The sequence below is a fragment of the Dipodomys ordii genome, unplaced genomic scaffold, assembly GCF_000151885.1.
Source record: "Dipodomys ordii isolate 6190 unplaced genomic scaffold, Dord_2.0 Scaffold42, whole genome shotgun sequence".
NCBI classification, from domain to species: domain Eukaryota; kingdom Metazoa; phylum Chordata; class Mammalia; order Rodentia; family Heteromyidae; genus Dipodomys; species Dipodomys ordii.
The window spans coordinates 3,573,255-3,587,962 of NW_012267258.1; the positions used below are offsets into that span (position 1 = coordinate 3,573,255).

General features: G+C 41.2%; 1 protein-coding gene across 1 annotated transcript; it reads left to right on the top strand.

Annotated features, from left to right (window-relative positions):
- Window positions 1-13,141: 13,141 nt before the first annotated feature.
- On the top strand, window positions 13,142-14,059 carry LOC105987443 (olfactory receptor 8S1-like). The gene has a single exon (XM_013018706.1). It carries the CDS (start codon window positions 13,142-13,144, stop codon window positions 14,057-14,059), a length of 918 nt encoding a protein of 305 aa, XP_012874160.1.
- The last annotated feature ends 649 nt before the right edge of the window (window positions 14,060-14,708 follow it).

Sequence of the window (14,708 nt, forward strand, 5' to 3'; positions counted from 1 at the left end):
TGTTGTCAAAAGTTACCTCTTTATACTTACCTGGTCCCACAGGGCTTCTGCAATTATGATATCTCTTTCCTGTTGAAATAAAAACAAAGTTTGGGAACATTACCATAACTCTACCAGAATCTGATTTGACACATTATGGAACTGGTAGAATAGAAGATATTTCTTGGGACTGAGATGGACATCTGAAGTCAGCCATTTTTTTTTCAGATAGCCCAGGGTCTTTCTAAGCTTCGTGAACTCATTTTAAGCTCATTTCTCCTGGTGAACTCTTGATTTAGCAGGTGAGCAACAGGTACAAACAGACCTCCATACTTGTCTGCTTTATTTATTCCATATAATCTATCTGTCCTTAGAGTCATTTGGTATAGAAGCAACATTGAAATCATTTTTTCGTCTTGATGTACAGTGACCTACATAACCAGGTGAACCCTCCAAACCTCAAAAGACTAAGCCTTCTGAGATATGAACCTTATGAGACAGCTTTTCTGCTTCCTGCCCACAATATCTTCTCCTCCCCTCTCCATAGGAGTCCTTACCTGTGGTCTCATTGTCTTGTCTATGGATGTGCTAGAAAGAAAGGATGATATCTGATGAAGAGCAGGGAAGATATTCTAAGTTCATCCTGCAAGTCCTAGCAAGATTTTTAAAAATTTTTATTATTTTTAAGTAGTTGTATAAATAAGTTGCCATTTAACAAAGCAGTTCATGAATACAATGCATCTTGACCAGTGTTACCCTCTTCAACATTTTCACCTGCCCCAGACCCATCCCTTCCTTACTTTTTTGAATTTTGTAGTATATACTTTGAATTCTTTTTTTTTTTTTTTTTTTGCCAGTCATGGGGCTTGAACTCTGGGCCTCTGGTCCTGGGTGCTGTCCCTTAGCTCTTCAGCTCAAGGTGAGAGTACTGTACCACATGGTGGTTTTATCGGAGTTTTCTGGTGGTTTATTGGAGATAAGAGTTTCATGGCTTTTCCTGCCTGGGCTGGCTTTGAACCAGGATCCTCAGATCTCAGCCTCCTGAGTAGTTAGGATTATAGGCGTGAGCCACTGCTATCTGGCTTACACTGAATTCTTGACAGCATTCTCTCCCTTCTCCTCTTTATGCATTTCTCCCTTTAGTCTACTCCCATCCTCTGCTTGCAAGCACCCTTTTTCTGATAGTTAGGCTTTGACTTTGCCTTTCTAAGGAATTACACTATCTGAATTTTCCCTTGAATTTATACCATATTCTAGTTAATACATTTGTAACCGCTTAAAAATTCTTTATAAGCCTGGAAGTTGGCTCAAGTGCTAAAATACCTACTTAGTTAAGTGTGAGTCCCTGTGTTCAATCCTCAGTACCCCACAAAAATAAAAAGAAAAGTTTTAAAAACTGGGTGCTGGTGCCTTATGGTTATAATCCTAAATACTCAGGTGGTTGAGATCTAAGAATTGTGGTTCAAAGCCAGCCTGGGCAGGAAAGCCAATGAGACTTTTTTTTTGGTCGGTCATGGGGCTTGAACTCTGGGCTTGGGAGCTGTCCCTGTGCTTTTCAGCTCAAGGTAAGTACTCTACCACTTGAGACACAGTGCCATTTCCAGTTTTGTAGTGGTTTATTGGAGATAAGAGTGACTTTCCTGTCAGGGCTGGCTTTGAACCATGATCCTCAGATCTCAGCCTCCTGAGTAGCTAGGATTACAGGTGTGAGCCACTGGCACCCAGCACCAATGTTAACCAATTTAACACCAGGAAACCAGAAGTAGTACTGTGGCTAAAAGTAGTAGAGCTGTATCCTTGAGTAAAAAGAGCTCAGTAACAGTACTCAAGCCCTAAGTTCAAGCCCCATGACTGACAAAAAAAAAGTTTTTATACTAACATTGAGACCATGCTTCTTTCTGAGATAAGTTATGCAAGTCCTCATTTTGCCTTGCAAAATTAATAAACCTTTATTTCATTTTTGACAAGCTGCTTATTTGTGCATTGGCACTTAGTGTAGTGGCCAAGATTTCTGGCAACATGATGACCCAAAGAGGATGTCCAGTTTAAGAGGTCTTGAGGATCATCATTAGTCTCACTTTACCTTATCTGTGCACTGGGTGTCATTCCTGCCTTTTGTTCTTGATCTTGGTAGGCATGCTGTGCCATTTGTTCTTATATAAAAGCCAAGGATTCTGGAGCCAAAGATGGTGATAGCTCCAGACCCTGGGGAGAAAGAAATGAATGAAAAGAGGGTAGGTATATGTTGAGAAGAAAAGCACTTTCCCACTGGACAGAAAGTTGTGTCTTGGTCTCAGTAGTTTCGAAAGTGTCTTTGTTTTGGTTGTCAATATGTTTGTGTGTATGTGCAGAGGGGGTACTTAAGTTCATTTGTCTAAAGAAAAAAATAAAGGTGAAAGGCAGGGAAATTTTGCCTTATGTAATGTATCCTTAACAAGTGCAGTGAACTTTTCTAAGACTGGGCATAAGGAGTCAGCCAGAGGCTCCTTGAGTGGAGCTCTAAGGAAAAGATAGGAAGTAGTGTACAGTGAATTCAAAATGGACAAGTATTTCACCTCAGGGCAGGTATTTTACCCCATCCCATCTCATAGTCAGCATCTTAATGGTCTACCCCTACTGAGAGTAGAACTATGGGCTAGAGGTCAGCCAGTGCTAGCATTTAAGTGATTTGCAGAAAGGGGTGGAAATCCCATAGTTCGTTTTATTTAGAACACATGGGTTAAAAGGCAAAAACATTGGCTCAGAGAAGAGATAAAATCCTAGCTGGGTGCCAGTGGTTCACGCCTGAAATCCTAGCTACTCAGGAGTCTGAGATCTGAGGATTGTAGTTCGAAGCCAGCAGGGGAAGGAGAGACCACGAGACTCACATTTCCAATTAACCACCAAAGAGTAGGAAGTGAATCTATGCCTCAACTGGTAGAATGTTAGCCTTGAGCATGAAACACTTAGGGGCAGTTCCCAGGCCCTGAGTTTAAGCTCTAAGACTGGCACAAAAAACAAAAAGAAACAAACAAACAAAGGAGACAAATTCTTTGAGAGATTTCCTTCTGTCCCATTCCCTGCTGTTCTCATCTTCTCCTGTATTCAAATCCGAGTAAGAACTAAGGCAGTTAAGCCCAGAAACTTACCTGGCTGTGCTACCCAGGTCACACTTTGCCTTGCCCCACCCCTCCCTGCTTAGCCTTCCTTTTTGAACCTCATCACACAATACTTCCCTACTTCCCATGTCATCAGTCTTTCCATTTCTCTGTGAGTTCAGCTGTGATGTCATAGCCCTGGGGCCCTTAGCTCTCCTATTGTTGCTTCACCTCAGGCTCCATTTAATCCACATAATAATGGCGAAATAAAGGGGAAAATGGTGAAAACTTGAATTTAATTTCTGGAGATTCTTTGTTGTTGTTGCTGCTGTTGGTCATAGGGCTTGAACTCAGGGTCTAATGGCTGTACCTGAGCTCTTCTACTCAAGGCTAGCACTCTACCACTTTGAGTCACAACTCTACTTCCAGTTTTCTGGTGGTTAATTGGAGATAGGAGTCTCATGGACTGTCCTGTCTGGGCTGGCTTGAACCATGATCCTCACAGCTTCTTAAGTAGCTATTACAGGTATGGGCAGGCAGTGCTCAGCATTCTGAGTCACAACTCTACTTCCAGTTTTCTGGTGGTTAATTGGAGATAGGAGTCTCATGGACTGTCCTGTCTGGGCTGGCTTGAACCATGATCCTCAGATCTCAGCTTCTTAAGTAGCTATTACAGGTATGGGCAGGCAGTGCTCAGCATTCTGAGTCACAACTCTACTTCCAGTTTTCTGGTGGTTAATTGGAGATAGGAGTCTCATGGACTGTCCTGTCTGGGCTGGCTTGAACCATGATCCTCAGATCTCAGCTTCTTAAGTAGCTATTACAGGTATGGGCAGGCAGTGCTCAGCATTCTGGAGATTGTACCTCACTGCTCTTTATACATTTTGCTTCCCCAGATTGGTAAGACTGAGCCTGGAAGAATTCTTTTTTCTTCTGTGTGTGTGTGTGTGTGTGTGTGTGTGTGTGTCGTGGGGCTTAAACTCTGGGCCTGGGCACTGTCCCTGAGCTCTTCAGCTCAAGGCTAGCACTCTACCACTTGAGCTGCAGCACCACTTCCGGTTTTGAGTGGTTTATTGGAGATAAGAGTCTCACATACTTTCCTACCTGGGCTGGCTTTGAACCACAATCCTCAGATCTCAGCCTCTTGAGTAGCTAGGATTACAGGTGTGAGCCACCAGTGCCTGGCCTGGAAAAATTCTTTACCTTGAATTTCTTTCTTTGTTTTTTTTTTTTTGGGTCCGGTCGTGGGGCCTGAACTCTGGGCCTGGGCGCTGTCCCTCAGCTCTTAAGCTCAAGGCTCTACCACTTGAGCCACAGTGACACTTCTGGCTTTTTTCTTTTTGCTTATGTGGTGCTGAGGAATCGAACCCAGGGCCTCATGCATTCAAGGCAAGCGCTCTACCACTGAGCCACCTTCCCAGCCCTATCTTGAATTTGTTTCTTTTAATTCTCATGAGATTTTTTTTTTTTTTTGGTCTGTTGTGCAGACTGAACTCTGGGCCTGGGCACTGTCCCTCAGCTCTTTAGCTCAAGGCTACCACTTTACTACTTGAGCCACAGTGCCACTTCTGGCTTTTTCTGCTTATGTGGTGCTGAGGAATTGAACCCAGGGCTTCATGCCTTCAAGGCAAGCACTCTACCACTGAGCCACTTTTCCAGCCCCTACCTTTATTTTTTTTTAAAGGAATGGGATGTTTCTTAGAAAATGTTTCATATGTATTTGATAAGTTCTATCAAATTGCTTAAAATCTTTGAAAACAGAAGTAAAATATATGTTTCAGGGAAGGCTAGAGGTGTATGAATACTCACACATGCTGAACTCTTTCGATCTTTCTAAAATAAGTGAATTATCAGGATGAGTGATGGGATTTTAGGAAAACAAAAATGACAGGAAAATAAAACAACTGTGATGTCTTCTGTGGAGAGAATAGAGGGTGTCAAAGACAAGACCATACTGACCATGGTCAAAAGGTTAATGTTAACATGAATTAATTGTAACAGCCCATTATGTTTCATGTACTAGTACTAGAATTGGAAGTGAAACTCCAGTAACTAGAGAAGAAAGAGTCTCTGTCCTTGAGAAGTTGTTTTCTAGTTCACCAGTAATGCTTTGGTGAGTTATGTCACTAATCATGGATAGAGGTAGGGTCAACAAAGTGCTAGCCGCTACAACAAAACTGTGGTAGAAAGGGATATGTGAACACTTAGGAAAGAAGGAGCCTGTCCTGCCCTAGTACCCCAAGAATAAAAATACTATGTATGTTCAAGTAGTTTCATATTGATAGCTCAGAGCTTTGGCTATTCTAATAAGCCAACAAACATTCTCTAAATCTAGAACACACAGCAAGGTTCTGAAGGATTTCAAAGCAAGGCTAAAGGCAAAGTGAGATTATTGTACAGGTCAGGTATGATCTATCATAGACTTCCCCTTATCACTAGGGAAGTCCCCAGGGCATCTCCCCTCTTTTCTCCATTTTAAGTACTTTTTGCTAAGAGGAAGTTGAAGACAAGTTAAGCATCTGACCAATTTCTTTGGAAGTCTTTAAATGAGGGAGGCTGAAACGGCTCTTTTTGCTCTCAGCAGTGGATCTTGGGCTTGGACACTGGGGAGTTGCTTCCATACACTTTCCTACACTCAGCTTCCCAGGATTTGCCAAAGGAGGCAAGAGCTACTGGGGCCTACAGCAACAAGTACAGATTTGCAGTAATAAGACCCCAAGATACCTGGCCAGAGTGTATCTCCTTAATCATCCTGCCCTTTGACTAATAATGCTCAGTGGGACCACATTGTCTCTCCAAGACAATATTTCAGTATCATAACATAGAAGAGAATGCCAAACAGAAACGGGGGCCAAAGCTAGAGGAGATAGTGGTCTGCAAAGTCTTGGAGTCTTCAGGGCATTGATGCACACTTGCTTATGCCAACAGACAGTTCCAAGGAGCCTGTCTACTAGAGTAACTGGTCCAGAGGCCTTGGAAATTCAGCTTCCTGTTAATTCTTCAAATCAAAAGCATCAGAAACACCCCTTAATTTGTTAAAGGCCTCTAAATCTTGAATTATGTTAATAAAACTCGTTCTCTGGCTTCCAACCCCAGAGTTTCTGATTCAGTAGATCACAGGTGGAACCTGAGAATTTGCCACCTTTCTAATAACTTCCTAGCTGGTGCTAATGATTCCAGTACTGTATTTTCTTTCATTTGGGGTGTGTGTGTGTGTGTGTGTGTGTGTGTGTGTGTGTGTGTGTGTGTGAAGTGAAATCTGGGGCTGGGAAGGTGGCTCAGTGGTAGAGTGCTTGCCTTGCAAGCCTGAGGCCCTGGGTTCGATTCCTCAGCACCATATAAGAAAAAAGAAAAAAGCCGGAAAGTGGCGCTGTGGCTCAAGTGGTAGAGCGCTAGCCTTGAGCTGAAGAGCTGAGGGACAGCGCCCAGCCCCAGAGTTCAGGCCCCACAACCGGACCCCCCCCCCAAAAAAAAGGAAGTGAAATCTTAGGGATAAGGCCCCAATAAAAACTACTTTTTGTTTCATTCTTTTTACCCATTCCTTTGAGTTCTAGCATGTATTCTCAGTGTTCTTTCACTCCAGATCATGCCTAGATTGATCACATTCCACTTACTTTCAGTCTATGGAAGGTTCACTTTTTGCTGAGGACATAAACAGATTACATACTAATAAGGGAGTCAAAGAGCTATACATTATCCTTAACATATGATTTAAGAGTTATCAACAGAATGTCTAGAAAACAGCAAGTAGGGGCAGACTTTAACAATAGGATTTAATCCAAATAATCAGCATAGCATTAAAGATACCTTACAGACTGCTTTTCTTCATGGTAATATGCTTTCTTTGATTCTAAGATGCACATGCCACATTTTTGTGTTTCTGAAATTCAGCTGCATCTTACAGTGGTTGTGTCTATTAAGTAGGTTTTTCTGCTTTCTAAAAAGATTTTTTTAAACCCTTATAAACAGTTGCCTTTTTCAGCTATTGGAAACTTAGAAAGAGGGTAATAATAAAGTAGGCTAGACAGTAAGCATGCATGTACATCTCCTTTAATACTCACTCCTGTGACAGGACCCATCATGAGAGCCACTGCCCAAGAAAAGTAGGCTACCCATGGTCACAAAGAGGGTGAGAAGAAGAGTTGGGGTTCAGAGTCAACTCTTTCTGAATCCAGTGTCCATGTCCAATGTTTGTAACCACAAACATTGCATGTTGATATCTCCTTCCCTTACTAAACAGTATTCTCTTCCTGAAAGATTCATCTCACCTCATCCTGACAGATGCTGACCTAGGTAAGACCGAATCAGAAAGCTTTTTGATAAAGATTTCCCTGACTCTCTGATGTGGAACATACCTTCCCTCTTCTGAACCCTCATAACAATATTATATACTATACTTAAGGATAGAGTCTCTGCCTCCTTCACCTTTATATCCCAGAGCTTGGAAAAGTCATTATGAACAGACCTGCTTAACAGGTGTGTTTAACCTACTATTTCTGATGTAAAGAGAGAGCTTTACAAACTAAAAAATATGGTTTATTGCATATAAATCACAAATGCAATAATAACTAAGAACTTTATATGCTTCATAAACATGAGAAGAAACAAGATATTAAAACAAAACACTTAACATAGCATGTGGTGCATAGTAAGGACTCGGTTATTTTAATTAAAAAATTATTGTCACTTAAATAATAAAAAATTCATGGAACTACTTACTATGATTGCCCCGATTGTATAAATAATGAAACTGGGTGACAGAAAGCCAGGTAACATATTCATAGTTAAACAGGCAACAAATGGTAGATTATTGTTATATACTATAAACTGTATAAGTATGCTTGGAAAATGTATGAACTTTCTACTAGTTTGTAACTATCTGCTATGAGCTTAGCAACGTATCTAGTCTCTGTTGACTGTCTCAGAGGGCTATAGGTTAGAAGTTGAGGTATAGAGCAAGCAGCTGAGTCTTCTGCTTAGAGACTCATCAGGCTGAGACAGATGGGTTGGCAGGGCTGTGTTCCCTTCTGGAGGTTCTGGGTATGGATCTACTTTCAAGCTCAGATGGAAGACTGTATTTAGCTTCTTTGAGTTGTAGGATTGAGGTCACTGCTTCTTCGCTGGCTCGCTGTTGGGGCTGGCTTTTACTCCTAGTGGTTGAGTTCTCATAATGGTCATGCATCCCCCCCCACTGAGTAGGAGTGGGCCAAGTGCCCTCAGGCATTGCCTTGAATCAATTTGACTTGTATTCCTGCAACATCTTTCTCTTACCAGTGGAAGAAAGTTCTCTGTAGAGGGCTAATGAGATTGGATCTGGTTATCTTAGATAGTCCCTTAAAATCTCCCATTTCATGGCCTATTTTTTTTTTTTTTGCTTGTTTGTTTTTTGGCAGTCACATGGCTTGAACTCAAGGCCCAGGTATTGTCCCTGAGCTATTTCGCTCAAGGCTAGCACTCTACCACTTTGAGCCATAGCTCCACTTCTGATTTTTCTGGTGGTTAATTGGAGATAAGAGTCTCACACACTTTTCTGCTCTGGTTGGCTTTGAACCACAATCTTCAGATTTCAGCCTCCTGAGTAGCTAGGATTACAGGTGTGAGCCACCAGTGCCTGGCCTAAGGCCTTTAATCTTTATGTCATTTTTTTCACCTACAAGACAGTTTATTCACAAAATTCAGGGCATAGGTTATGGATATCTTTTATGAGGATATTCTGGCTTTGGGATAGTGATTATCTATGGGATGGGAAAGAGGAACAGAAGGAGAGAGGGATTATAGGATTATGTTAGCAAGCCTTCAAATCAACTTCATATTTTTGAAAAATAATCTGAAGCAAGAATGACAAAAGTGTAGCAAGTAAAAAGAAATCTATATTGTATCACTCATAATAAAATTATAGAAAGTCAAAAGTCAGAAAATACAAACAAGTAGTAAGAGGGGAAAAGGCAAATTAATTCCATAGGAAGAAAAATTAGACTGTCAACTGAATTCTCAAGAGAAATGTTAATTCTGTACAATTAAAATAGTAATTAATAATAAAAATGAAATAGAGGAGATCAAAGGAAGAATGAAGGTGAGCTAGGTACAGTATTCCTCAATATTTGGAAGGTGGAGATCAAGGAATTTCAGTTTGAGGCCAGGCTCTTGCAGAAACAAAGTTTGCGAGACGCTATCTCAAACAATGTTTGTGCATGGTGGCACACACCTGTCATGTCAGTAACACAGGAAAGTACAAATAAAAGAATCACAATCCAGGATGACCTAGGCATAAAGCAAGACTATCTCAAAAATAACAAAAAAGGACTTGTGGAGTGGATTAAGTGGTAAAGTCCCAGCTTAGCAAATGTGAGGCCTAGAGTTCAAACCCCAGTACCTCCAATAAAAATGAAGATGAAATAAATGCATCACCGAAGACTTACACTAAATAAACAATTTAAAAGGAGGCTTTCACTAAAGCTTGAAATTCTAGCTACTTAGGAGGCTGAGATCTAGAAGACTGCAGGTTGATGTCAACTTGAGCAGAAACGTCTCTAAAACTCCATCTCCAATTAACCAGGACAAAGCTGGTCTAGAGACATGGCTCAAGTGGTAGAGCACCAGATGCTTAGTTTAAGCCCTGTTGCTTGCAAAAAAAAGAAAGAAAAGAAGGTTTCAATGTTCACACTTTGAAATTATTTTTCTACCTTTTGATTCCTTAAAACCTTTTAACAGTTTTGACTAATTTGGGCCAAAGGTATCCTTTGAAATCTTAGTTATAGCTATTAAGCTTTTCAATTCAGATGCAGAAAAGTTGAACAAAAATGTGAAACATGTCAATAACTTTAAATTATCAATGATCATGTAACACCATATATAACAGTATAATTATGCCTTTGATAAATATAGCAATTTAATAATATAGTAGTTATATCTCTAGTGTCTATACATTAAATATATTAAACATAAAATACTAATAAATATGATCTAATAATAAGCTGAGAGTCAATTCACTTCAGTGGAAAGTCTCAGAGGAAACATGTAGCAACTGTTTTTTTTCTCAGCTAATAAGCCCACATTGATTTCTAGCAATCACGATAGACCCAGATACCTTTGGGACATTCAGGTCATCTCTTGCCTGTCCCATTGGCCACATTAACCCAGAAACCCTTCCACATTTCTTTGTTAGAATGATGCTGTTAGCACTATATTAACAACTGCAGAAAGATTATTATGTAATTATTGCTAGAGGAAAGATGAAAGAAGTTACTATTGATACTTGTTAAGAATTTGATGTTTTCCTTTTCTTTGTGGTTAAAACTACAAAGGAGTCTTTCAAAGATAAGAGCAACAATGCTGTCAAAGTTCAGGAAAGCTTGCCAAAGTCTTTCTTTGCAGGAGCTTTTGAGGAATAAGGTTGCATATTTCTCTTTATGCACAAAAGGTCTTAAATAGAAAAGGCCAGGACACTTCCTAAGACTGGAAAGTTATAGTACATTATTATCTTTAACGTGAATGTCTCTGGAATTCAGAGGCACAGCCATTACCTCAGAGAAACAGGACACATTCTGCACCAAGAAAAGGCAGAGCATGGTAATAATCTTTCTGGGTCCTCTAAGGGTTCTCCTAATTTCTACTGCTACTCAATTTTCCTGTCAGTACTTTTTTCCTCTGAATCTTCTCCTCTTCTGTTTATCTGTTCAGTTTGTTCTGTCTGATGTAGTTTTCATTTCTGTTACCTAAGATGCTTTGGTCTGCCTCTCAAGACCATTTCTTTTCTGCCTTTTGTGAACATAAGACATTTGGGTTTCACTCTAGTCACTCTGGTGCATATACTCGTTTGTGATTCCTCACAGCACTTCAAGGCAGTTACTTTTAGCTTCTGTTTTACATTTGGGAACACTGAGACAAGATTGGCCTTGTATGTCTTGCTGCATTCTTTGTTCCTTGTGCTGAAGGTCTGCGTTATACGTAAAGAACTTGGATTTGGGCGCTAATGATAGAAAGCAATCCATAAGGAGTAGAGGGAGATGAAGGCATCATTGATAGACTTGGAGAAATTTGAGATTTACAAGTGATTATAAACACACAAGGTCAGAGAGGGCCCCCATATTTAATTATAAGTATATTCTATAAAGGTAACTGGAAGTACAGAATAATACAAGAGCTACTACTTTGGATCAGACCTTTCCAGGTTAAAAAAAAAATGTCTTACTACATTCCTTGGATGTCTAAAATCCTTTAAGGGTGGGCTGGGAAGGTGGCTCAGTGGTAGAGCGCTTGCCTTGCATGCTCGAGGCCCTGGGTTCGATTCCTCAGCACCACATAAGCAAAAAGAAAAAAGCTGGAAGTGGCGCTGTGGCTCAAGTGGTAGAGCGCTAGCCTTGAGCTGAAGAGCTGAGGGACAGCGCCCAGGCCCAGAGTTCAGGCCCCACAACCGGACCCAAAAAAAAAAAATCTTTAAGGGTTCTTAATCAGGGCTGTTGTCTGTGAGCAGTGAAGTCCTAAACTATTTTCCTCCTTAGTCATTCACTTATTCATTCATCAGCACATGAACTTTCATTTATAGATAACACATCTTTTTGGAAGTACTAGGGTTTGAAGCCATGGTCCTGAGCTTGGTAGATAAGTGATCTAACCCTTGAGCCTGACTTCTAGTCTCTAGATAATGCAGTGTGTGTGTGTGTGTGTGTGTGTGTGTGCACGTGAGAGAGAGAGAGCGAGAGAGAGCAAGAGAGAGCGAGCGAGCGAGAGAGAGAGAGAGAGAGAGAGAGAGAGAGAGAATATGTAATTGGGTTTAAACTTAGGGCCTGGTGTTGTCCCTTAGCTTTTTCAGTCTAGGCTGGGGCTCTACCACTTAAACCACAGCTTCACTTCTGGGATTTGTAAAGTGTAGTCTCACAGACTTTCCTGCCTAGGCTGGCTTTGGACTGTAATCCTCAGATCTCAGTCTCCGAAGTAGCTATGATCATAGTTGTGATCCTCTGATGCACAACTTGGGCCCAGTTTTTGTTTTTGCTTTTGGTTGGTTGTGGGGCTTGAACTCTGGGCCTGGGAGCTGTCCCTGAGCTCTTCAGCTCAAGGCTAGCACTCTGCCACTTGAGCTATAGTGCCACTTCCAGTTTTCTGGTGGTTAATTGGAGATGAGTCTTACAGATGTTCCTGCCCAGTGTAGCTTTAAACTATGAGGCTCAGATCTCAGCCTCCTGAGTAGCTAGGATTATGGTGTGATCCACCGGCTCCTGGATGGTACAGTTTTTGTTAATGCTTTGAAACCCCACTGCTCTTGACACTCTAAGAGACACAGTTTCTGCAGTTACCTCTTATTGTTCTCACAATCTCACCCTGTGTACTAGATTGTTATCAGTAGTTTGAAAACATACTCCAGAAGCTTTAACAATAAAACATCAGAGCTGGCTGCTGGTGGCTCCCGCCTGTCATCCTAGCTACTCAGGAGGCTGAGATCTGAGGATCAAGGCTCAAAGCCAGCCCAGGCAGGAAAGTCCCTGAGATTTTTATCTTCATAAGCCACTAGAAAACTGGAAGTGGTGCTGTGGCTCAAGCGGTAGAGTGCTTACCTTGAGCTGAAGAGCGCCCAAACCCAGAGTTCAAGCCCCACAACAGACAAAATAAATAAATAAGTAAAAAACATCAGTAACAAACTTTAAAGCAGTTAAGGAAGAATAATAAGGTTAGCTAGGGACTCATCTAGAGTTGAGGCTTTGTAGAAAAGATTATCCCAGGGTTTAGAAAATCTAGAGACTGAGGCTGGGAAGTTGGCTCAGTGGTAGAGTGCCTTGCATGCATGAGGCCCTGGTTCAATTCCTCAGCACCACATAAGCAGAAAAAAGCCGGCAGTGGACTGTGGCTCAAGTAGTAGAGTGCTAGCCTTGAGCTGAAGAGCTGAGAGACAGGGCTCAAGCCCAGAATTCAGCCCCACAAATGACAAAAAAAATATCTAGAGACTTATAGAAGTTTATCATTTCTAAATGTAAACTTTTGGATAGACATACGACGCTGGGAATGAGAGGGCACTTAGATATTTGGTAGGCATAAGAAGAGATTTCATTCAATATATTTCTTATATTCCAAAGAAAACACCAAAGGCAATGAGAAACCACAGTGCTGTCTCTGAGTTTGTCCTCCTTGGCCTGTCTGATGACCTTTTGATCGAGGCTCTGCTCTTCATGATATTCCTGGCCATTTATCTCCTGACCATACTGGGGAACCTGATGCTGCTGCTGGTGGTCAGGACCGATTCCCACCTCTGTACCCCTATGTATTTCTTCCTGGGACAGTTGTCCTTTCTGGATCTCTGCCACTCTTCTGTCACTGTGCCTAAGCTCTTGGAAAACCTCTTATCGGAGAAGAAGACCATTTCAGTGGAAGGCTGCCTGGCTCAGGTCTTCTTTGTGTTTGCCACTGGTGGCACTGAATCCTGCCTGCTTGCTGTGATGGCTTATGACCGCTATGTTGCCATCAGTTCCCCTCTACTCTATGGCCAGGTGATGAACAGACAACTGTGTATTGGGCTGGTGTGGGGCTCATGGGGCTTGGCCTTTTTGGATGCTCTCATCAACATCCTTGTAGCTCTTAAGTTAGACTTCTGTGAGGCTCAAAATATCCACCACTTCATCTGCGAGTTGCCTTCTCTCTACCCTTTGTCTTGCTCTGATGTATCTGCAAGTTTTACCACCCTCCTCTGCTCCAGCCTTCTGCATTTCATTGGTAATTTTCTCCTGATAGTTTTTTCTTATATTCGCATTCTGCTCACCATCCTGGGCATCAGATCCACCTCAGGCAGAAGCAAGGCCTTCTCTACTTGCTCATCCCACCTCACAGCTGTGAGCTTCTTTTATGGCTCAGGATTACTTCGCTATCTCATGCCAAATTCAGGATCCACTCAAGAGTTAATCTTCTCCTTGCAGTACAGTGTGATCACTCCTATGCTGAATCCTCTCATCTACAGTCTGAAGAACAAAGAGGTGAAGGCAGCGGTTAGAAGAATGTTAAGAAAATGTTCCTAGAATTTCAAACGATAGATTGAAAAGCAGAATGATGAGTAAAATGGATAGATTGTCAGTGAGTAATGCCTTATTAAAGACACTATTATGATATATGGATATGCACAGTATCTTAAAATTTTCATTAAAATTCTTGAGAAAAGGTGGAATTTAAGGTATAGACATCCAAGGACTATGGAGACATCTGATACCGTTTATTGGACCTAAGCATGCTCAACAGAACCTGATGACTATCTACTTCAAACTGTTTACTCAATAGTCAATGATCTGTAATGTGTGTGTGTGTGTGTGTGTGTGAGAGAGAGAGAGAGAGAGAGAGAGAGTGTGTGTGTGTGTGTGTTAACTGTCCATATAAACTTATAGTTAGGTTACTATTCAGCCTTCATGGTACTGTAGAAATAGCAGAATGTGAATGAGCCAATGGCAGAGAATATGCTGGACAAAGCCAATGGTAAACACAGGAAAAAAATCAACTGAATTTTGGGAAATTTCATGAAACACAATTAGAGATTTTTCCAGTTAAAATATTTGAGTGTATGAAGTGTATGGTCTAGAATTATCATGGTCAGAAATTGTTATTCTTTTTGACGTTACCTTTTACCTTGTTTATAAGTTGCCAATCTGTCATTCTCACCTTTGTTCTCTTTCATAG